The sequence below is a fragment of the Sorex fumeus genome, unplaced genomic scaffold (assembly GCF_029834395.1).
Source record: "Sorex fumeus unplaced genomic scaffold, SorFum_2.1 ptg000075l, whole genome shotgun sequence".
In the NCBI taxonomy this organism is placed as follows: Eukaryota; Metazoa; Chordata; class Mammalia; order Eulipotyphla; family Soricidae; genus Sorex; species Sorex fumeus.
Genome location: NW_026606132.1, coordinates 20,414,187 through 20,440,372, shown reverse-complemented (window position 1 = coordinate 20,440,372; position 26,186 = coordinate 20,414,187). Strand labels below are relative to the sequence as shown.

At 39.4% G+C, this 26,186-nt stretch overlaps 1 protein-coding gene across 1 annotated transcript; it reads right to left on the bottom strand.

Annotated features, from left to right (window-relative positions):
* Positions 1-21,971: 21,971 nt before the first annotated feature.
* LOC130038365 (RNA polymerase II elongation factor ELL2-like) lies at positions 21,972-23,900 on the bottom strand. Its single transcript, XM_056130251.1, has one exon. It carries the CDS (start codon positions 23,898-23,900, stop codon positions 21,972-21,974), a length of 1,929 nt encoding a protein of 642 aa, XP_055986226.1.
* Positions 23,901-26,186: the final 2,286 nt, after the last annotated feature.

Sequence of the window (26,186 nt, the reverse complement as noted above, 5' to 3'; positions counted from 1 at the left end):
GATACTTTCCATATAGTACCACTTGTATATAAATTTCATGATTTTATCTTTTCTAACAGCTGCTGATTCCACAATGAAATAGACCACATCATATTCAATCGACGGTTTTGCCTGACTGATGTCACTGTTGTCCCAAAATTTCGAACGGGTTCGGACCACCGTCTCCTTCGTGCAAAATTCTACTTCACAGAGCGGGGAGAAAGGGCTGCAAAGTTCAAAAAGAGAACTCCCAGAATGACCACCAACTGGGAACTCTTTGGTACTATTGCGGCAACATGGGAAGATGCCATTGTTGACAACATTGACAAGGAATACGATCGACTGGTTCAGCACCTCCATGAATGTGCGAGGAACGCCAAGAGAGAGATAGCCACAAAAAGTCGCCTATCTTCGAAAACTCTTGAGCTAATTCGCCAGCGTGGTTTGGCGCATGCCTCAGGCAACCGCAAGCTAACGTCCGAGCTTGCAAAGCAGTGCAGAGATGCGATCAAGGAAGACCTCAAAGAGAGAAGAGCAGAAGTACTGGTAGATGCGGCAGAAGCCGGGAAAAGTATTCGTAAGGCCCGCCTGTCCTTCGCCAACTATAAGACCAAGATGACTGCCCTCCGACGTCCTGATGGATCCATCACATCCTCCAGAACGGCAATGGAGAAGATTATCCATGACTTCTACTCAAATCTCTTCGATAGCCATGTCCACTTGCCGACATACCAAATTCCACAGGATGGGTATGTTGTTCCCAACGTTCTCCCCTCCGAAATCCGACACGCCATTTCGTTGGTAAAGAAACAAACAGCACCCGGCCCAGACAAGGTCAGACCTGAACACCTGAAGAACCTGCCGTCAGTACTCATCAATACACTGGCTCGGCTCTTCACTCGCTACCTGTCTGAATGCAAGGTTCCGTCCCAATGGAAAACCAGCAGGACCGTACTACTGTTCAAGAAGGGAGACATCCATGACATTGGCAACTATCGCCTGATCTGCCTATTGTCTGTCATCTACAAGTTGTTCACTCGAGTCATCCTGAATAGGATTGGCAGAACATTAGATGAAGGACAACCATGCGAGCAAGCAGGGTTCTGCAAAGGATTCAGCACCATCGACCATATCCACACGATAACCAAGCTCATTGAGGTTTCTTGGGAGTTCAAGATGCCGCTCTGCTTAACGTTCATTGATTTAAAGAAGGCCTTTGATTCTGTTGAGACGGAAGCGGTCATTGAAGCCCTAGCCAGTCAGGGCATTCAAGCCCAATACATCAGGATCCTCCGTGAGCTGTATTGCGGATTCACTACCAGGATCTCACCATTCTACAAAGAAGTGATCGTTGATGTCAAGAGAGGGGTGCGGCAGGGTGATACCATTTCACCGAAACTCTTCAGTGCCACCCTCGAGAACATCATGCGACGACTGGAATGGGAAGGAATGGGAGTGAAGATAGATGGTCGGCAATTACACCACCTCCGCTTTGCTGATGACATTGTTTTAATAACACCAAACATCAGCCAAGCGGCACAAATGCTGGCCGACTTTGACCGTGAGTGTAGAAAGGTAGGACTACAGCTGAATCTTACGAAGACAATGTTTATGAGAAACAGCCTTGTTCCTGACGCCCCATTCGCTCTCAATGGAACGACCATCTCCGAATGCAACAGCTATGTCTACCTAGGTCGAGAGGTCAACATGACAAATGACCTGGCACCCGAGCTGCGCAGGAGGAAGAGAGCGGCTTGGAACACCTTCAAGAACGTCGAAGAAATAGCTAAGAGGACGAAGAACCTCCGGCTCTGGGCACATCTCTTTGATTCCACTGTTCTTCCTGCATTAACATATGCCTCAGAGACCTGGGCCCTACGCAAACAAGATGAGAACGCTATTCAGGTCTCCCAAAGAAGAATAGAAAGAGCTATGCTTGGAATATCACGTTTCACTCAAATGAGAGAACGAATCCGGAGTTCTGACATCCGTCGACGATCAAGGATCAGGGACGCTGTCTCATTTGCCAAGGTGTCGAAAATCAGATGGGCTGGTCACGTAATGAGATTTAAAGACGACCGTTGGACTAGAGCTGTTACTGATTGGATTCCACGGGATGTCAAAAGACCGCGTGGCCGCCCACCTACCAGATGGTCAGACTTCTTCGTCAAGATCATGAACGATCGGTTTGAAGCCCTTCATGTTCCCGGAGCGAACAGATGCCATTGGGCTACACTAGCACGCGACAGGGACAAATGGAGACGTTACTGGCGCCCGCTCGAGCAAATCGACGACTAACGGGAAGTTAAGTGATTAAGTGATTAACAGCTGCATAGTATTCCATTGTGTAGATATACCAAAGTTTCTTTAGCCAGTCACCTGTTCAGGAGCACTTGTTTTTTTTTCTAGATTTTGGCTATTGTGAACAGTTCAGCAATGAACATAGAAGTGCAGATGTCATTTTAACTACACTTTTTTGCCTCTCCGGGATATATTTCCAGGAGTGGTATTGCTGTGTCAAATGGGAGCTCAATTTCTAATTTTTTGAGAATCATCCATATTGTTTTCCAAAAGGGCTGAACCAACTAATATACTTTTTAAAAACAAGGAACTGCTAAGATACTATAGCAGGCAAGGCATGTATATGGTAGACCTGTGTTTGATCCCCAGAATCCTATATGGTCTCTTGAGCACTGCCAGGAGTGAACCCTGAGTACAGAGCCAGGAGTCATCCCTGAGCACTACTTGGTGTGGTCCAAAAATTAAGAAATTAAAATGGGACCAGAGCAAGGGGACAGTAAGTAAGATACTTGCTTTGCATGTGTCCAGGCCGGGTTCCATCCCTGGCATCCTATATGATTCCCAGAGCCCCTCCAGGAGTGATCCCTGAGCACAGAGCCAGGGGAAAGCCCTGATCCTCGCCAGGTGTGGACCTAAAATTTAAAACAAATTTTATTTGAAATTTTAATTTAAATATTAAAATTGCAAACAAAGTTTAAAAAGTAAGACTAAAATGTTAATCGGATCACTGGAGCGATAGCACAACCGTAGGGCCTTTGCCTTGCATGCAGCCAGCCCGGCCGATCCAGGTTTGATTCCTCCACTCCTCTTGGAGAGCCCGGCAAGCTACTGAGAGTATCTCGCCTGCACATAATATGCCAAACACAGTAACAACAAGTCTCAAAAATGGAGACGTTACTGGGCCTGCTCGAGCAAATCGATGAACAAAATGTTAGTCAGATATCAAGAAGATAACACCAAGGACTGGAAGACATGGACAAGGCCCTGAGTTCAATCCAAAGCACTGCAGGGTCTTATTGTGCTACTGGATATGACATTGGTGACCTCCAGCATGGGTGGATGCAAGTAACACATGTCACAGGGTATTGGCACTGAAATCTTTGCCTGTACCTTTGCACCAAGTGTATCTGTGAGTGTCACCCAGTACTGCAAGCACTTTTGGAACACCTCCCCATGAACCATTTACTAACAAAAGATATGGTAGAGATGTATGCACCTATAAATATATGCGTATGCATGTATGTGTGTTTATGTAGATATCAAAGGTCCTTTAGAGTGCTCATTTGCTTTTAAGAATTTTAGAGTCCTGAAACCAATGTTTGAGAACTACTACCTTAGAAAAGGTTTTTGAGACAACAGAACATGTTAAATTATGTTTTTCTCTCTCTCCCTATATATATACTGTATATGTAACATGTACTATACTATATGGGGCTGGAGCACTAACACAGGGGGTAGAGCCTAGCACAGGGGGTAGGGCCTTGCACATGGCCGACCAGGCTGAGCCCGGTTCAATTCCTCCGCCCCTCTCAGAGAGCCTGAAAAGATACCGAGAGTATCTCACCCACATGGCATAGCCTGGCAGGCTACCCGTGGTGTATTCCATATGCCAAACACAGTAACAAGTGTCACAATGGAGACGTTACTGGGCCCAATCGAGCAAATCGATGAACAATGGGAGGACAGTGACAGTGACAGTGACTATACTATATATGTATATACACACACAGAGAGATACACACACATACACTATTACAGTAGCCTCGCCAGAAAAGGTATATATACACGTTAACATTCTTGAAACATAATAAGGTATACCAGAATATTTGCCATCATAAAAGCCCTTCACTGAAAAGTTAACTGGAACATGAGTCTCTGCAATAAAATAGGGGCTGGAGTAAACTTAGAAATTCTTTCATTTTGGAGAATTTTCCTCACTTGTTAGAGCTGTGAATTTGGCTCAAATGCCTGGAAGCATGTATATCAGTATGAAGTTTTTAACATTCAAGCTTGTCATGATCGTGAATAAAAATAAACAAAATTGAGTACATTCATTTTGTCATATTGTACTCCAGAAATCTTGTAAAAATTTTCTTTTTTTTTCAGCTATGCATAAAAGGACCCATTTCCTCAGTTCTGTGCTAACTTTGGTTATTGTCATTTTCCTTATATTTTCCTAGGGTTTTTACTATGATAGCTTTTATAATTTTCATGTCAGTAATTACTAATGAGGTTGAAATTTTTGCATATTCTTCTTGGGTCTTCGTATTTCTCCTCTGAATTACCTGGCCATGGTCATTTGCTGTTATTCCAATCAGAGTGTGATGAGAGTTCACATAATAATACTTAGAACAAATAACCCATGGATAAAGAATTATGATTTTATGACAATTAACCACAAAAACTTAACAGTCTACACACATAGTAGCCAAGTGGGGTTGCAGAGATTTGGGATGGATAGCCTTTAAAACAAATTTAAATTGGTTATAAAACTGTCAGTATAAAATTATTAAAATGGTAACACTATATACCTCAAACATATGAGCTTATACTCTTAAAAGCACTGCTATTTTATTAAAAATAAAGATACCACCGTGGAAAATATGATTATTTGACATCAGTATTGAATATCTATATTATTTGATGTCATCAAGAAATCCAGAGGTTGAGAAGAAGGGGGAAACATGCTTTATTCTTTATCTTCCATGTGGGGAGAAAGAATAAACAAATAATTAGAGAATAATGCCTTGAAAACATAGCAGCTGGAATCCCTTTTTAGCATTTTAGCTTTCCAGTTGCTGATTTCTGTTGGGTTCCCTGGAGTCTTGTCCTGCTTTTGTGCAGTTTTGAAGCAAGTCAAGCATGTCTTTTATGAGGAAAGCAGAACAGGAACCTCTCCTTTCTAGAGATTTTTCTCTCTCAGTATCCATTCTCTGTGACAGTCTCAAATTCAGACTTGACTCTCTAGTCCAGTCAAAATGCAGTTATTTTCAGCAAACTACAAGTGGACTACTGAAAAAATTGAGAGTCTGCACTTGGGCACTCCTCTTTACCAAGTACCATATCCCTGAAGTAGCTTTCCTCTGTTTCTTCAATTCCTTGACAATGCATGTATTACTTCTGCCTCTACACTCCTGGTGGGCTCAGGGAAGTATTCTGGGGTATTGGAATCAACTCTGGGTCAGCTGCATGCAAGGCAAGCGTCCTACCCACTGTACCATCACTCCGGCCCCACTGTTCCATAACAGTTCATTCCAGAACAGTATGCCAAGCAATGCGGGCGCCCAAGTCTGGTGTTTGGAAGAAGCTATGATGTCACATTATGTGATGGCCCGCGAGGGTGTGTGCAATGAAGGAATGGCTAATGCAAGGAGTCCAAGAAGAGCAAGAAGGAGACCCAGAGTACATTAGACCTTAGGAGACATATGAATCTGATCCAGTTTTCTGTTGCTTCATATATGACCTTGATGACATCATTTAGTTTTTTGCTAATTTTATCCACAACCTTCCATTCAATATACTGTCTCTTATGATATGAAAATGTTACTGAGGTATAAACAAAATATCTTTGGGTAAGGCAAAGCATTGCATAAGTAAGTTATTATCATGTGTAATATGGAATTTTTTTCAGAACAGTTAGAAATATATTTTACATAACACCAGAAGCCAATATTGATTTTTTGCTAAGGCTTTGTGTAGGACCATAGCATACAGATTGAAAGTTTTAGAATTTGTAACCCAAATCTACCAGTTTTTGGAAGATTCCTTAACTGAGTTTCAGTTTTGACATCCAAAATCAACATATGAATTTATTATGAGAAACAAATGGCTATAATATACACTCTCTAGAGTAAAAGGAAATATAAGAAAGCTAATATCACTTTCTAAAACATATATCACTGGGGAATTTAGGCACTATTTATTTTTATAAGGATTTTTAACTTACTAATTAATATTTGAATATTGCTTTATGTGACTAATTTTCTTATTTGTAAGTGATCATCATTTTTCAAGCATTTTAGGTAACTAAAGCACTATTTTATGTCTTAAAGATTGAGAACTTGTGGGAGGATGTTGGGAAAAAGAATACCTAAGAACTCATTATTTCTAGCTCAAATTAAGTAGAACCTACGAACAGAACCAAATTAATAGCAAGTAAATGTTTTCTTTAAATATCTATCTTTTAAAATGTCATTTGTGGAAAATAACAAGAGAATAACCATGATTTGGCCATCTCATCTTTTGGTAACTGCAAGTCAATTCATTTAAAATGTGAAACGCTGACATTTTCAGTCAATAGTTTGAAATGTTAATGTTTTGTTAATCTGGGAGCAAATCATTTTCTATTTAGAAAGGATCAATTTTGTCCAGGAGAGAGTTGTAATCTCTGATGAGGTGGTAAGTCATTTAGAAATAGTTTGAATAGCTGTGGAACCGAAGTGTCTTTCACTGGAAGAAGTCAGACAATAGTTTAAAAGAAAAGTTTAATAGACACTATATGGGGGGTGTGAATATTTATTATCCGGAATTATATATAATAGCTATTTATGCCAACAGCATAATTCTAAATAAATACAGTCAACCATAACAAAGAAAATGGTAAAAAGAAAAGAGTGCTTGACTGACCAACAAATTCTCCTAATCGCAGAAATTGCAACTGTTTTTGGTTAGAAAGCCCTTAATGGTTAGAATATTAAGAAAAACAAAAAAAACTAGTAAGAGATGCTTACTCAGGTTTATGTTGTACCCTTTAAACATATACTTTACCAGCCATACACTCATTTATATTTATTTTTCTATAATAATTGTGTTCAACTCATAATATAGCATTAAGGTATTATGCTTAAGCACAAAAGAACCAGAGTTGTTTCTAATTATTACCTTCCCCTACATGTATACAGATTGTTTTTTTCTCTCTCTCTCTCTCACTGCATACGCACACACACACACACACACACAACACACCACATACATCATTGAATTCTTTTTCGACAGGAATACAATTGCTAACATGTAAATATAAGAATGTTCTATAACAATACTTAAGGTATGATAAGAATTGAAAAATAAGATCACAATAATTATTAAAATTGACAGCCACTCTATATTTTTTCATTTCTAATTGTTGTCCATTATTGTTTTTGCTTTATTTTGTCTTTGGACTGTCTGTCAATCTTAGTTTAGTAGCTTCAGTTTTTCCTTTGTTCTTATGCTTATTGACTCTGTAGTTGTGATTGAATGACTTTTTCTAAGACTTTTAAAATTTTTAGCTAAAAGCTGTGATTCCCAATTTCCATTTTAATATTTCTATTTTAAGAAAATTTCCTACACTTAATGAATCACTTCCAGATCAACCAAAAATGACAATCAAGAAAATCAATTGATTTTCTGAAAAAAAAAGTCATAATTGGTTACTGTGTTTCAAGTTGATCATAGAGACTTTAGAGAAGGATAATATCTGATTAATAATCAACATATTATTATTTTTTGTGTGTTTTTCTTCTTCTCTAAGCACCCTTTAATATTAAACTGAACTTCCTGAGGGAGCCATTTGCAGATTTCATTGTCATTCTCAATTGTTTCTTGGTTATTTTTTTCTCTTGGCTCACTCTAATATTACCTCATCTACAATTCTTGATAATTTCATTATCCACATGGATGGTGCTTCAAAAAAACCCAAATTTCACTTTGTCTTCCCATTCCTTAATATTGTTGTCTCAATCCTGTCTCATCCCCTTATTCCTATAGATATGTACTATTACCTGTCATAGGCAAAGATGAAACTACTCCATAATTGCAATTTCAAGCACTCCATTTTATCATATTCTGTTTTTCCAGATCACTTCTTTTAGGACCTCAACTCCAATTATCCTCTCCCCACCAAAGCCCATTAGTTACCCTTAGTAACTTTTCATTATTTCTTGCCCTCTCATGTCCTCATTTTCCCCTAATTTAAATTATACAGTCCATCAATGTGATAGACCTTTCAACTGTGTCTTAATACCTGGTTTCTTTTTTACGCTCCTGGAAACCTTGGAAGACTCCCAGTTTATAGCTCTTGTACTTTCTCTCTGGCTACACCAGTCTGCATCTCTTGAAATTAAACAAGGTCCTTAATGCTCCTGGGCAATTGTAATATCTTCATGTAATTTTTTCTTCTCCCACTATAGTAAAACCTAGTCTTCATTTTATCCTTCCACTTTAAATTTTCAATACTTCTCAATCGTGCACTTATTTGTTGTATATAAAAAGTAATATTAGGCTAATGTGCAAAGACAGTAGAAACAAAAGCCTAGAGGATCTGTCCACAGTTGGAAGCCTGCCTCAAGTGCTGGGGGAGAAGTTAGTTAAGACAGAGAAGGGACCACTATGACAAGGATAATTGGAATTGATCAGTCTGAATTAGAACTGCATGCTGAAGTGTGTAAAAAAGTAAACATGATAACCCTTCAGCACATGAACAATAATGTCCAAAAGAAGAAACAGACAGACACATAGAGAAAGAGGGGGGAGGAGGGAGAGAGAGACAGAGACAGAGACAGAGAAAAGGAAAGTGTCTTCCATAGAGACAGGCTGGGGGTGGAGAGCTGTGGACATTTGTGGTGGGATATGTATACTGGTGGAGGAATACGTATTGGAACATCGTATGACTGAAACATCATGAACAGCTTTAAAATTCTGTATTGCATGGTTATTCCATTTAAAAAGAAATTGAGATTAGGTGGTAAATATCATATGGAAAAAAATGACAGTTTATGGAACTCCTCAGACTTTCTTCTGATGAAACTACACAAATATATAATGTCAAAAAGAATAAAGTAAAAATCAAGAGTTAAAAAAAATACTTCTCAATCATCAAACATGTTGGTGGCATTTTTAGTTGGTGGGGGGGAGCAGGTTTGGGCTCAAGAAGGGAGAAAGAGAGTTAGTAAAAGAACATCTACAAGTTAACAATATACTATGTTTTATATTATATTATAATACCCTTTCTTCCTGCTGCTGATTCAAATATACTCAACTCTATGCTAAACATGCCATAATTTCTCCTCTTATCTTAAAATATTTCTGACTGCAGATATACTTTTTTTCAGATTGGTGCACAGCCAGCAGTGCTCAGGGCTTATCCTTGGCTCTGTCCTCAGGAATCACTCCTGACAGGGCTTAGGGGACCATATGGTATTTGAGGAATCAAATTCAGGTTGGCAGTATGCGAAGCAAGTACCTACCCTACTATCTCTCCAGCCCCTTCCGTACATCTGCTTATAAATAAGTCTTTATTCACTGTTCCTCTAAATCACCAAGTTCCTCAGATAACTTGTTCAAAGTCTCCAACTTCTTTCTTTGCGCACTCTCCAGTTCCTGTTCCAATCAGATCTTCAAGCAGACCCCAAGTCGATACTGCAAATGACTTCCATGCATCAAATTCAGCAATTGTCCGTTCTCTTACTTGTTCCATAAGCAATATTTCCCATGCTGATTATCTCTCTGCTTGGAGTCTCAGCCTGTGCCCACAACCCTGTGCTATCCTGGGCTTGCTTCACTCCCTAGAAGTACCCTTTAACCTTCAGCCTCCTTATCTCCTTGTTCTTTCTTGTCTCCCTAAACTTCTCAGGGTAGAATTACTCCAGATTAGCCTTTCAAAAGTTCTCTCATTTTACTAGTGATTCTTTCCAGTCTTACAGTTTGAAAGGTAGCTACACACTAATGACTCCAGTAAATCTCTCCATCCTAGTTAAACACACATAGTCTCTTGGAGGAACAATAGTGACCCAAGTGTCATGCTTACCAAACCATCCGCTGTCCCATTGCCTTCCCCTCCAAGTCTGTTTCTCACACTGCCATCCCTTCTCTTCACATTTCTTCAAATTCCTGAAATGAGCAAAACTGTCACTAGGTCTTCTATAGTCTGTATCTAATCTGTTAGAATCCATATTTTTAAAAGGAAATAAACTACAATATACTTTCCAAACATCCAGAATTATTTTGTTTTGTCTTGGTGCTGCACTCAACGGAACACTCGGGGCTACTCCCAGGTAAGAGCTCAGGGCTTGCTCCCTGTGATGGTTGGGGAGCAAAGTGGTGGCTGGACACAGTCTTGCGCCCTGCATACAGAACAGATGCTCTTGCCCTTTGAGCTAATTTTCAGTCCTCGAATGTCCCGTATTTGATTATTCTTCCCTCTGCCCCCACTTTTCCCACTAATTATATCTTCAATCAAGTTGCCACTATTTTTGACTGCATTATTCTCGCCGCATCCTACATGTTAGCCTTCTTTAAATTCCCAGTCCTTCAAGTCTTTTCTAGAGTAGACAGAGTCGCGTTTTGAAACTAGATCATACCACGACTCCACATAAAAGTATTTAAAAGGCTTTAAGTAAAATTTGAATTAAAAGTACTTAAGAATAAAATGTGAAACGACTTTTGTACTTAGACACTGTGATTTACATACTTGTTTTTGGGAATACAGTGTTCCCACCTCCAGGCCCACAACCCACCCCTGTACCTTTGACCCCAGATTCCCTCCCACTGCCCTACCCTGACTCCTTCACAGTTATATTTTTAAGGAATCATTGTCGATTGAGTCCCCTGCTTATTGTAGTGTCAGATGTAGGGTTTAGGTATATACGGATACCTGGCTTCCACCACCATAGAGGGGACAAGGCCCTTGACCCTTATTGCCCTTATGTTAGTTGAAAATTTCAGGACTCTTCTATTTTTCTTACTCTGAAAAACCAGAGTCCTTACAACAGCTATAAGACCTTACATGATCTTGAGTTGTTATCTGTTCCATAACTCAACTACTTACTTTCTTCTTGAGAAACACTATGTTCCTAAAGTTTTCCAAGAATTTCAGAGGCTTCTTTCTCTCTTTTTTTAACTGTTGCATGTGCCCTTTGCAGTGACTGAAGGAGACTTTTGTTCAGCTGGCTGTCTGCTTCACTCCCTTGCCTCCTTTAAGTCTTTTCTTTTTTTTTTTTCTTTTTGGGTCACACCCAGTGATGCTCAGGGTTACTCCTGGCTCATGCACTCAGGACTCGCTCCTGGCAGTGCTCGGGGGACCATATGGGATGCTGGGAATCGAACCTGTGTTGGCCATGTTGGCTGCGTGCAAGGCAAATGCCCTACCCATTGTACTATCGCTCCAGCCCCTTTAAGCCTTTTCAAGTGCCAACTTTTCCATGAACTTTTCACTTACCACCCTATGTACAATTTGAGTGCCAAGGCTGGGGAGATAGCACAGGTATTATGAGTGCATGCACATGACTCTGGTTTCCTCCCCAGCCTCACTTGGTGCCCTGAGTATTGCTTGGCTTGGCCGTGGTGATCTCTGTCATTGCAGGCTCCAAGCAGTGCTGCATTCTTGGGCTCTAACATTTAGCTACCTGGCTCAGTTAGCTGAGTGTCACTGGAAGTGGCTCCCAGAGCCCCAGAGCACTGCTTATGAGAGCCCTCTAGATAAAATAAAAGAGGAACTCTATACTCTGACAGGCATTTTCTTTCCTCCTCTGTTGCACATTACTTCTCTGAAGAGTTATGTATTCATAATATAAATTACTGTGTTCTGGAAAAGTTAGAAAACATAGGTAGATGGAAGAAAATTTCCGGAAGAAGCCATTATTCTTGGCCCTCTAGTAATGAATCGGAAATGATTTAGACACTCTATAAAACAGGATTACATCGCTACCTTTATGTTAATATCTAATTTCCATTAATATATAATGACACTCTTTCCATTGGAATGAACTCTAGTTTATCACCTAATTTCAATTTCTTTTGAAATTGTAGATTTTCTCAGCACATATATTGTCCAAAACAGTGTCTTAGAATCATCCTCTAAAATCACAAATCTGTAAAATACATCTTTTATGGAATTAGAATACTTGGTGCATTTTAAGAGGCTGTTCAACTACTAATACTGATTGAATTTATTACTTCAAGCTGTTTGTGAAGTGGATTTTGAGTTTGACTTGTATACACTGAAAGGAATTTGTTGTCATGCCTAATTTTGTCAGACATATACCAGTGAATATATTCATCATTAATGAAACACACGAAGGTTCATTAATCACAAATAATCAGAGCTCATTTTATTATTTTTTTTCATATTGATGTGTGCAGTTTAATAAAAACAAATATATTCAGAGCTCATTTTAATGAATTGCTCAAATTTGTCAACTCTATCTTTTTATGTTTATATATTTTCATTTATGATACTGTGGAGACAGTATACCAATTCAATGAGCCAAGATTTGCTCTTGGCTATCCAAGGTTAGGCTAACCTGGTGGGATCTTTACCCTCACTCAATGTATCAGTCTGTGTGTGTGGCTGTGGTGATGAGTAAGTAACATTAGAGAGCCAGAAGCTGTAAACTACACTTTGAACTTCAGTCACTATCTTGCGGGTGTGACTTAGACTTAGGGAAGTAGTTCCCAATTGGGGCCAATTTTGTTTCTTGGAGAAAATTTGGCAAGGTCTGCCAGCAGTTTTCATAGTCACAACGGGAGATTTGCTATGTTTTTTTTTTTTTGATGAAGTAGCCAGAGATACTATCAACATTCCATAATGTGTGGGCCCTCCTAACGAACTTCATGAAAATTATTCTGTACAAAATGTCAGCAGTGCTGAGTCTGAAGAACCCTAAATTAAACAAGTCGCTTTATTTCTCTAGGCTATGGTTTTATCATCCATAAAATATTTGAATCATGTTTCAGTAACTCCCCCCAAACAACCTCAATGTAACGTACTGAATTCATGAAGGAGTACCAAGGAATATAACACAATTCAAAATTTTATAGAAACAACATTTATTTTCAAACCCTGTTCAGAAGAATCTGATGTAGTCAGGGTTAATGACTTCTGGAATTCTGAAGAAAAAAAAAAAGAATACAGTGTTGGTCACGGGGGATTACAATCCACTGAACTGGCAATTTCATCACCAGCTTCCATGAGGGATTGGGACACTATAATAAATGCCTGTTTGAAGTATTTGCTGAAGTTTTGGTCACAGAGTACAACAATAACCCGTTTTTATTCTTTTATTTGTGTAAAGTAGGTAAAGTTTTCTTATTTGGGGATTGCCTTCAGAGACCTCAAGCACTTGAGTTCATCAAGCAGTCCATTTGATTTTCTTCTGTGTTACTAAGCCAAGTGTTTCTCTCTACATCTCAAGCCACAATACTGCTTAATAATTTATTGGATCGGTATGCGTTTGAGTTTTGCAGATCAGTATCAAAAGTTTCCTGTCTGATGGAGATATGGAAAATAATAATATTGTGTAGTATATTTATTCATCTAGCACTGACTTGATTAATTTTGTTTTAGAAAATCATGTATTCATGTATTATAAATCATAATTATTTGGAAAGGGCTTCAATAAAAATAAATATAAATTGACAATCTTCACCATCAGAAGCACAATGTAGGCTGAATTTGTGATGCTTAGTGGTTCAAAATGTTGATACTGTTTTTATATCTGCTTCTGTTGTGAGAAACGGAAGGCATTGGAGACTTTTATACAAGTAACTACTACTTTTGATCACTTGACAGGAAGCATAGGTTATCAATGAGCATATGCTGATTGGAGCTAAATTACCATAATGAAATGTTGACACGCCATGAGAAATTATGCACAGTGGCCACAAATTGTCCCTGAACTAGGTATATTTGATAGTTAGTTTCAGTTGAAAATCATTCCTTATTAGACAAAACATTTTGTTGGACTAAGTAGATGATATCATTACTACTTCTTTTGCTTAAAAATATTTACTGGACATTTATTAAAGATGTTGTGAACAGCAAACACAGAAAATTTGCTTCTTAGCTTCAACACTTTTGATAAGAAAAGTTAAGTGTATAATTAGATTAATGGCAGACATGAATATAAGTCTGAGAAGGATAATTTTAAGTCATGTTTTTATAACTCATTATTTTGAGTGAGGATTGTTTATTTACTTTAGGTTTTGATGCCATGCCTGACAATCTTCAGGGGTCACTCCTGGTTCTGTGCTCCAGAATCACTTCCGGTAGTGCTCAGGGGACTATCGGGATGCCAGGGACAAACTCAGATTAGCCACATGCTGGGCAAGTGCCTTATCCGCTGTACTAAATCTCTGGCCTGAAGGACAGTTAATTGAAGAGATAACTCCTTGATTTAAAGGAAAAAAAATTAAAATTCACTGTCACTGTCTTCCCGTTGTTCATCAATTTGCTGGGGCGGGCCCAGTAACATTGTGAAACTTGTTACTGTGTTTGGCATATCAAATACATCACAGGAAACTTGTCAGGCTTTGCTGTATGGGTGTGATACTCTCCGTAGCTTGCAGGGCCCTCCGAGAGGGGCGGAGGAATCGACCTCAGGTCGACCGGGTAGGCCACATGCAAGGCAAATGCCCTACTCACTGTGCTATCACTCCAGCCCAAAATTAAAATTAAAATAGCAATATGTGACTCCCAACCCACAAAGGAAATAAGCATATATTCTGTTAATATTTTAAAATATTTTCAAGACCAAAGTAATAGTATTGTATATAGGACACTTACTTTGCACACAGTTGACCCAATACTACATATAGTACCCTGATCCCTGAGCTCAGAGCTAGAAGTAAGCCCTGGGTATGGCCTCATATATATGTATATATATATATGTATATATGTATATATGTATATATGTATATATTAATATAGATTTCCTGTCAATTTTACTTACTAATAAATTTTCCATCCATACTTAAACCTCAGAACTTCGAGAACATTTACTGAGATTATACAATCACCTACAATAAACAAAGCAGTCTATATCGCTGATTGTAGGAAATGTAGAAAGTACCATGATTAGTGAACAATTTCCTCATCAGAAGAGCAAAGTGAAAGTTTGATAAAAACTTATAGAGAATCAAAGATGCACCTTTCATTTAAATTTATGATTATGTTACATTAAAATAGCACATAAGTTTTGGACATCAAATTTAAATTTGACCATCAAAATACTCTGGAATAAAGTTTTTTGTTGTTTTCTTATGGGGCCACACCCAGTTGTACTCAAAGCTTACTCCTGCCTCTGTGCTTAGGAGCCATTCCTGGAGGGACTCTGGACCATATAAAGTGTTAGCAATAGAACCTGGGTCAGCTGCGTGCAAGACAATTGCTCTGCCCACCGTATTCCAGCCCCTGAAGAAATTGTTTAATCTATCAAGGTAAAATAAACAGTTAAATAGCCCACAGGTTTATATCCTTCAGATGAATGCAATGTCACAAAACATTCCAGATTCTTATTGTGTAAGAATAATTATCAACTATTTTGTTTTGGATGGGGGCCAATCTCTGTGGTGTGAGATGATATCTCATTGTTGTTTTGATCTGCATCTCCCTCATGACTGCTGGTGGGAATGCCGACTGGTTCAGCCCTTTTGGAAAACAGTATGGACAATTCTCAAAAAATTAGAAATTGAGCTCCCATTTGACCCAGCAATTCCATTCCTGGGAATATATCCCAGAGAGTCACAATAGTATAGCCAAAGTGACATCTGCACTTGTTTGTTCATTGAGGCACTGTTTACTATAGCCAGAATCTGGAAAAAATCTGAGTCCCCGAGAACAGATGGCTGGTTAAAGAAACGCTGGTACATCTACACAATGGAGTACTATGTAGCTGTTAGAAAAGATGAAGTCATGAAATTTACATACAAGTGGTACTACATGGAAAGTGCCATGCTAAGTGAAATGACTCAGAAAGAGAGGGACAGACATAGAAAGATTTCATTCATCTGGGGAACATAAAGTAACAAAATAGGAGACTAACACCCAAGAATAGCAGAGATAAGTACCAGGAGATTTACTCCCTGGCTTGGAAGCCAGCCGCATATCCTAGGCAGATAGAGAAGGGAGCAACAAATAAAAGATATTGGGAGGATCCGCCCAAGAGAGGAGATGCATGCTGAAGGTAGACTATAGACCGAACATGATTGCCACTCATTTCCTCTTTTGCAGACCACAGCACCCAAAAGGAGAGAGAGAACAGATGGGAATGCCCTGCCACAGAGGCAGGGTGGGATGGGGGGATGGGGAGTGGGAGGGATAGTAGGTTCATTGGTGGTGGAGACGGGCACTGGTGGAGGGATGGGTACTCGTTCATTGTATAACTGAAACCCAAGAACAAAAAATTGTAAGTCTACAAATGTAGCTCATGGTGTTTCACTAATAAAAATTAAAAAAAAAGAATAATTATCAACAAGATTACTTGAAATTTCACGAGGAATATAGACATTCCATACACATTTAATGTATTCAATATATTTAATGTCTCTAGAACTTAAATCAATGTTTGGCTTTGATTTGTAGAGGGCAATATAAGTGATCTTATATCTTGTTGCCTCCGTCTAGTTCTGTATTCACGCCAGCATGTAGGAAGTTGAACGCAAGTACGTTGACTTCTCATTTGTAGTTACGGGCTACCTTCTTACCTGCTGCAACAACTCAAGTTTCCTTTTCCTCCTCTGCCTTTTCTGCTGACTTCTCTTGCTTCTTTTACACCTAAATGTTAATACTTTCCCCCAGGCCACAAGTAATAGACTCATTTCTCCATACTGTCTGAATGATATTCTTTTGTCTTCAGTTACCATTGCTATTAACGGTATACTCCTCATGACATCCCACACAGATTCATCCGTACTATCTCTTCTATCTCATGTTGTCATAGCTACATTGCCAGATCAACATATCCCTATTAAACATATCACTGGAGAAAAGTCAGCAAAGGAAAATAGAATTTTTGTCCCCAGAGTCACCAGTCAACTGGACTGTCAACCTTATACTGCTTCCAAGAGATAATGTGACATTATAAGAAAATCCCTGGTTGGTATGTTTATTTTAACTTTTGGTTTTGAGTTAAAATAAGGTCTTTTTTTTTTATCTTTCAATCTGTAAAACCTGGAGGAAGCATCCCTCCACTGATTTGGATTGCCTTTGGAGAGCTCATTCTCTGAACTCATCAAGCAGTCCATTTTGTATGTTTTCCATGCTGTGAAGGCAAATGTTTCCCTCCGGACCCCAAGCCATAGTAAATGTTCCTTGTTCTACAGATAACTTTGAATTAAGCCCTATTGCGTGTGATACACACATACCCACATTTGTTGCACGCATCTAACAAAGGAAAATAATAACACCATTGTCTCTGTCTTATTGAGTACTTATCTTGTTCCAGACACAATAACTCTGTGAGATGAGTCTTATTGCCAAAATACTCAAGAAAAAAATCAATTTGCAGAGCGATCATGTAACTTCTCTGAAGTTGCACAGAAAGAGGCTAAGTTGGAATGCAATATTGGAGATGGAACCCAGGTTAGCTGCACACAAGGCAAGTGCCCTACCTGCTAGACAATCTCTCTGGCCACTATTTACTAGTTTTTAAAAAGAATATTTGGTTAAAATGTTTCCTCTCTCCAAGGCCATCTTTAAGATGAGTTTTGGAGGCCTCGAGAGACATTTTCACTTGTACAAATTGATAAGAGCATGTTTTCTCCAAAGCCAATTTATAAGAAAATATAACCATTTTTCCCCATTCAGTGAAGAAAGTAAAGTAAAAGTTAAGTAAAGGCCCTCCCATTGATCATCGATTTGCTCGAGCGGGCCCAGTAACGTCTCCATTGGAGACTTTGTTGTTACTGTGTCTGGCATATCGAATATGTCACGGGGAGCTTGCCAGGCTCTGCCGTGCGGGCGAGATACTCTCGGTAGCTTGCCGGGCTCTCCGAGAGGGGCGGAGGAATCGAACTCGGGTCGGCCATGTTGGCTGCGTGCAAGGCAAACGCCCTACCGCTGTGCTATCGCTCCAGTGAAGAAAGTAATGATAAAATGAATTATGGGTAAAGGGAGGGTTAAAACGAGTGTTAACTCTATTGTGGTTAAAACACTAAAAAAATCTGTAAAACCCTGACATTATAAAGAAGCACCAGTGATCTTGCCTCCTATATTTATCACCTTCTGTAATCCCTCTTCCCCGTGGGGTATGGGCAGAAATTGTGACTTGCTTCTAACAAATAAAATAGGCAAGGTTGATAGCATATTAATTGATCAGTTGTCACATAAAACTGTCACTCCCATCTTCTTTTTTTTTAACCAAATCTTATTTTATTTATTTTTTTATTAGGGAGAATTTTTTTATTTGAATATTTTAAAAATTTTTATTAGTGAAACACCATAAGCTACAGTTGTAGACTTACAAATTTTTGTGTTTGGGGTTCAGTTATATAATGATCGAGTACCCATCCCTCCACAAGTGCCCATTCCCCACCACCACGGGTCGCAGCATCCCCCCCCCACCCCCCATACCCCCCATCCCACCCTGCCTCTGTGGCAGGGCATTCCTTTTTGTTCTCTCTCTCCTTTTGGGTGCTGTGGTTTGCAAAAGAGGCACTGAGTGCCACTCCCATCTTCTTAACAAAACGTTTTCCCTTACTAGTTTTCATGACGCTTCCTGGCATGTTATGAGCTGCCCCACGGAGATCCCTACACAGCTAAGACCCGAGGTCTGCATCCAACCAACATCTTGGAAGTAACCTGGGTTCCAGTCCAAAATCCAATGCAATTGACTGACGGGAACACCATAAGCAGATATGAAACTGGATTCTTCCTGAGTTGAGCCTCAGCTGGTGCCTAGCCCTAGTGAACATGAAGATGTAGTCTTGTGAAAAGCCCGGTAGTAGATAAACAGATAAGCTGTGTGCCAGGGTTTTCTAATCCACGAAAAGAGTGAAATTAATGTCATTTTGAGGTACTTTAAGTGTGTGACAATATTTTTCAGTGATAAATGAAACCACAGTGAAAATTGCAATTCAGTAAGTGTCCATTACCCCATTAGGCCCTCAAACTGATAATAAAGCTAAATAGTTTACTCTTATATGGATTGTAGACCCTCAATCTGAAAATAAAGCTCACTGTAGCACTGTAGCACTGTCCTCCCATTGTTCATCCATTTACTCGAGCAGGCCTAGTTGTTACTGTGTTTGGCATATTGAATATGTCACGGGTAGTTTTCCAGGCTTTGTTGTGCGGGCAAGATACTCTCTGTAGCTTGCCGGGCTCTCCAAGAGGGGTGGAAGAATCAAACTCAGGTTGGCCAGGTCAGCCTTCTGCAAGGCAAACACCTTACTCTTACCCGCTGTGCTACTGCTCCAGCACCAAAGCTAACTAGTTTACTATTATATGGATCAATGACGCAAAATCCTCAGAAATAAATCTGAGTTGGAGATTATTATTTTCACAAAGATGAACAATCTAAGACATAAACATTTATTTTTTAAGGTTACACAGCTTATTTGTAGAGTTAACACTGATTTCTCCTCTATGTATTAAAAATTATGTGAAAGTGAATAAACTAGGAGTAAGTTGAAACAAATCTCCATGAAGTCTATAAAGCAAGTAAAATTATATTAGTTTCCTGTGCATAAGTGATTTCAAATTAATTTGTCATTTATTTCAAAATAAGTGACAATAAAAAATAAAATCATGAGATCACAAGAATTTATCAGATACCCAGTCCCAGCTGAGAGTTCAGGGGTGATCTCAGCACAGGGGACCCAGCTCCAGCCCAGGCAGCTGCACTCACTCACACCCAAACAGCTGTTCCCATGCCTCAGGCTGAACTGCCTAGTCAAATGTTCTGGATTTGGGGGCTGGAGTGATAGCATAGTTGGTAGGGCGTTTGCCTTGTACACGGTTGAACTGGGTTCGATTCCCAGCATCCCACATGGTCCCCTGAGCACAGCCAAGAGTGATTCCTGAGTGCAAATCCAGGAGTAACCCCTGAGCATTGCCGGGTATGACCCAAAAAGCCAAAAAAAAAATGTTCTGGATTTTCTGAAGCACATTCATGGCCATACTCCATCTCCAAACTTTATAATACTAACATCCCAGTAGACACACACCAGATTGGATCAGACTATAACATAGAAGTCAACTAATCTCGGCTAACAAACACATTAACGCAGAAGGCTTAACTTGCAGTAACAGCTTAGAAAACTTTCAGACAAGAACTTTTCGTCCACATGGTGAGAAACAATACTTTTTACAAAAGTTAATTTTACTGAAGTATATTTTAAAATCATTCCATTAGCCATTTAGTGCTAAGAAGCAATACAAAATAAATTATTTTGAGCCTGCTATGGGGATAGGCTTGAGGGTTGGCTGGGAAAACAGAGACAACGGTGGAGGGACGGTGACAGGGGTGGTGGGGTTGGGGTTGGAATATTGAATGTCTGGAACAAATCATCATGAACAACTTTGTAATGCACAGTGTTTAAACAAAGTGGGGGAAAATCATGAATCAGCTAGGATTTTTTTAAAAAAAATTATTTCTTCAGTATGATATTATCTGTGGCCATATTTTTGATAATGTTTTAATTTGGGTTCCCATCTGGCACTGCTAAAGGGGACTCCTAATTCTTGTACTCAGAAGTTCCTTCAAGCAATGCTGAGACGGGCCATTTAGTGTTTAGGAGTTGAATCAGTTCAGATGCAGGCAAGGAAAGTACTTTAAACCTTGTACTGTGTTTCTGATTCCTGTAAACATATTATGGTGCACAATTATTCTAGCATATCCATCTTCCATTTTATTTTTTTTCCTTTTTGGGTCACACCCAGCAATGCTCAGGGGTTACTCCTGGCTTTGCACTCAGGAATTACTCCTGAAAGTGCTCAGGGGACCATATGGAATACCGGGGATCGAACCCGGGTCAGCTGCGTGAAAGGCAAACACCCTACCTGCTGTGCTATCTTCCATTTTCAATCTATACCTCTAGTCTGAATTATTGTATTGCTCATATAAAAAAAGAAAGTTTTCCTCTTATCAAACTTGGGGGTTGTCACAAACAAAAATTAGAAATCTAGAAAATAGGTCAGCAGAAAATATGTGGATTGAAATAGGGAGAGAGAAAATGATAGAAATTATGGAAATAATCTGAGAGAGGCTACAGTACAGTAGATAGGGGATTTACTCTGCATGCAGTCAGACTAGGTTCTACCCCTGACACCCCAAATGAACCAGCAAGTCCACTAGGAGTGATGTGTAAGTACCGAGCCAGGAATAAGCCTGAACACCACTAAGTGTAGCCTAAATCCCCACCCCTCCAAAGAATCACAAGAAAAGTAAAGAAAAGAAAATAAGAAATAAGGGGACCAGTATTTAGAGTATTCTCTGTATTAGCAGACAATTTTCCCAGCCAACAAATTTTATCAACTGTAGCTTAAATAAACACTGTAAATCCCAAGTGATTCTTTGCTGATAAATAACAAAAAAAAAATAAAATAAAAAGGTATATCATAAATAACACTGCTGAAAACTAAAAGGAGAAAAAAACACCTGAAACAGAAGAAAACAGCATTGCTAGAAAAGAAACAGTAACACCAGTAATACTCATTTTCATTTTATTGATGTATACCATTTTAATTTAAACACAAAAGCCTCAGTACTTTTTAATGGAAACAAAAATCCCAAAGATGTTTTTGAGGCAGAAAAAAAGTCAAAAACTTGCAGGGGACAAAGGAAAATTCTAAAGTAAGAAATAATGCAGAAAAGCAAAAATATGCAAAAAGAGCAAAGGAAACGTAATGGTAGTGAATATTTCTACCAAAAAAAAAAAACCTTTATCCCCTTAGAGTTCTTCAATATGCTTTGGCATTTTTAGTAAGAATATATTTACTCTGGTGAACAACTTCCACTAGAACTGCTACTGGTTTCCATGAGGTTTTGTTGATCATACTCACTTACTAGTCTTTTAATGTGAGATAACTTGTCATACAGATACAAGCATCTACGTTTTTCTTCCTTAAAATTGGGGTTAAGCTCTATCATCTTTTGGTACTCTAGTATTACTTTTTCATCAATATCCTGATACTCCTTTGAGCCTGGAGTCAGCTGGTTTCTTTCTGCATCTAGTTGAAAAAATATTCTGGATAAATCTACCATCTTAGCATGCAAGGTCTGATACTCATCATATTCTGCATAAAAGTCCTGTACAAAATGCTCGCGCTGCTCAGGGCTATCTACAGTGACATATTTAGTCAAATAATCTGGAAGTGCAGGTGCTGTAGCAGACGCACTGCAAGCTGTCGGAGCTTCTTCAGCAGGATTCATCTCCGTGTCTTCCCTCTGGGGTTTTGTTTCTGTCTTCTCTTTCTTCATTGTTGTGGTACTGCACATCCGGTTCTTGACTCTGTATTTTAAAAACATACGTTTAAATTTATTAATAGATCTCAAACATGGATTTCTTACACTTTTACGCTTTTTTGCGGCAAATGAAGAAGAGGCTAACATTTTCAAATTGGTGGTTTTTACTTGACTCTCAGAGATTCGACTCTTTTGTCTGAAGGTGTGGTGTTGAGTGCCCAGTCCTTGTGCAGTGCCATTAGAAGCAGAGCTGGAAGCTACAGGCATTGAATTTGAAATAGGAATGGTAGCTGTGAGTTCTGGTGATGCGACAGAGCTCACAGTTGTTGCAGATGGTGGAGGACGAATAAGAGTGGAGTTTTCTCTGTTTAGTGTTGGCCGGCTTGCCGTTGCTAGGTGAGATATTCTGACTTTCCTTCTCCTTAGAGGATCAATAAAACCTGGATTGGATGATTGATCCTGGGAAAAAGATAAGGTGCCATCTCTACTAGAAAATTGTGGCTGGGTGTTACTGCTGGATTTCTGGAATGACTCTGCCTTGTTGGCAAGGATCAACTCCAGTGACTGCCTGTCTAGGTTATTGTATCCAGGCCAGTCTTTCCTGATCTCTTTAAAGACAGAGTCCTTTAGGCTATATGAAAAATCAGTGTTTAGAATGGCTACTTCTTGCAGAATTCTCCCAAGGGTGTTCTTGTCATTTTCTGGAATGCCATCTTTCTGAAGTCGAACGAGCAGATCAGTCTTTCTATAGTTCTTCAGTGCCAACAGATGGATTATTCTGTCTCTGAATGGCCATTTGTATACACTGTTGGTAATTCGTGACTTTCGGATCGCATATGCAGGATTCATGGGAGTTGTCTTTTTCCTCTCCGGAACTATATCTATGATGCTTTGAGAGTCTTTCCAAGTGGGCGCTCTTGTCTTTCTAATATTTTTCTGCTGTTTGTAGGGTACCTCTTCTTCCTGGGCCTTTATGTCTGTGTTCTGGTAAGTGTCATTTTTCCCGCACACCATCGGTGTTTCAGACATTAAGGGCAGGCAAGAAGATTCCGAGGGACCATAATATGGGGCATTTTGGGAACGATGATATAAGTGACTGTATTCACTTGAGTATCTCAATATAGAGTCACTCGAGTTTTGCAAATTGAAGTTGCATTCTTGAGTGGGTGGGTTGATTGGAGGCTGCTGGATGGGGCCTGTATGTCCTTGAAATTGATGGGAAGCTTGAGGACACAATCGGTTCTCGAGGTTTCCATAATAGTCAATTGGCTGGCTGACTTCTCCAGTAGGGTTCATGGGCAATACTGAGAAACTGTCCTGATATGGCCCCATACCATTGGCTGCCTCCATTTCCACCTGTCCATCCTGATAGAGCATTTGGTCCATTTCTTCAGAGTTCTCCATAAAGTGATATCTGTAAGGATCAAGGTTCAAACAGGAAAATACTTTAGTAAACATTGAGATATGCTTAACTTTAGATTTTTATTGATTGAAATTCCATGGTATACAATACTCAATATTTGTTTCACATGTATGTAATTCCAACACCACATCTTCACCAGTGTACCCAACTCCCTCTCCTGAGGATTCCAACACCCCTTCCTCTCAAACCCCCATCTCAGTTGTGTGGTTCAGTTCCACCATTAAGTTGCCATTGGCCTCTGTTGCTACCTTGCTGTGTAACTTTAAATCACACACGAGAGAGATAGTTTTGTGTAGATTCCTATCTTTCTGACTCATTTCATTCAGCACGATAGCCTCTAGTTATATCCAAGAAAACAACGAGTTTTGTTGACAAGATTTGTTTCTTACTGTGGTCCTGTGGTCGTTTGGAAAACTCTGATTTTTAAAGGGCCCAAGGCAAGAAATTTCAGGCTGAGACAGGACCGATAGAATTGATGTTGGTGTTAAAGATCCAATCACAATCACTTTCTGATGTACTTCCTTTTATATTTCTAGTTTCTTTCTAGAAGAAACTATTATTAGAAAATATAAAAGCATTGTCCAGGCTCAGCATATAAAGATAATCACCAGTGGAATACTATGCAGCTGTAAGTAATGATGAAATCATGCTACTTACTGCACCATGGTTGGAACTGGAAGATATAATGTAGAGTGAAGTAAGTCAGAACAAGAAAGACAAACACAGGATGTGGAATATAGTATACTAGATGAAGAAATGAATTATAGTAAAGATAGATGCCTAGATCACCATTGTTCCCTGTGTTTAGAGAGAAGGACAAACAATGAAAGAGATTAAGGGAAGAAGAGAGAGGAAAGTAAAGGGGGAACTGGCACCATTATAATGGTTGTGATAATGGAGATATGGATGACTGGTATAGTCATATATTCAAAACACAGGCTCAACAACGTTGAAAACTTTGCCCAATAAACATCTGACAAGGGGGTTGATATCAAGGATATACAAAGTACTGGTTGAACCCCAGAAGAAGAAAACACCCAACCCCATCAAAAAAATGGGGAAACGAAATGAACAGAAAATTTTTCAAAGAAGAAATCTGAATGGAAAAAAAGGCACATGAGAAAATGTCTACATCACTAATCATCAGGGAGATGCAGATCAAAACCACAATGAGATATCGTCTCACACCACAGAGACTGGCCCACATCCAAAAGAACAAAAGCAACCGGTGTTGGCGCAGATGTGGCAAGAAAGGGACCCTCCTTCACTGATAGTGGGAATGTTGACTGGTTCAGCCCTTTTGGAAAACAGTATGGTCGATTCTCAAAACATTAGAAATTGAGCTCCCATTTGACCCAGCAATACCACTCCTGGGAATATATCCCAGAGAGGCAAAAAAGTATAGCCGAAGTGACATCTGCACTTGTGTTCATTGCAGCACTGTTTACAATAGCCAGAATCTGGAAAAAAACCTGAGTGCCCAAGAACAGATGACTGGTTAAAGAAACTGTACATCTACACAATGGAGTACTATGTAGCTATTAGAAAAGATGAAATCATGAAATTTACATACAAGTGGTACTACATGGAAAGTACCATGCTACAAGAAATGAGTCAGAAGGAGAGGGACAGACATAGAAAGATTGCATTCATCTTGGGAACATAAAGTAACAAAGTAGGGGACCAACACCCAAGAATAGCCAAGATAAGTACCAGGAGGTTCACTCCATGGCTTAGAGTCCAGCCACACATGCTAGGGGAAAAGGGAGCTCAGATAGAGAAGGGAGCACCAAATAAAAGGTGTTGGGAGGACCCTCCCAGGATGGGAGATGCATGCTAAAAGTAGACTATAGACCGAACATGATTTCCACTCAATGCCTCTTTTGCAAACAAACTACAACACCCAAAAGGAGAGAGGGAACAAAAGAAAAATGCCCTGACATAGAGGCATTGGGGGATGAGGGGGATGGGGATTGGGAGGGATACTGGGATCAGCGGTGGTGGAAAATGGGCACTTGTGGAGGGATGGGTACTCAACCATTGCATAATTGAAACCCAAGCCCCCAAATTTGTAAATCTACAAAAGTACCTCGTGGTGTTTCACTAATAAAAATTTAAAAAATAAATAAAAAATAAATAAAATAAAAAATAGTAATCAGTGTGTAAAAAACAACAACACGGAGATCTAAGCTTCACCCACTGGAATTTTGCAATATGCCTGTCAAGTAGGCAGGTGGGGATAGGGTGGGGTTTGGGGGCAGGGAGGGAATATGGGTACCCTGGTGGAGGAAAGTTGACAGTGGTTGTGGGACTGGAGTTGA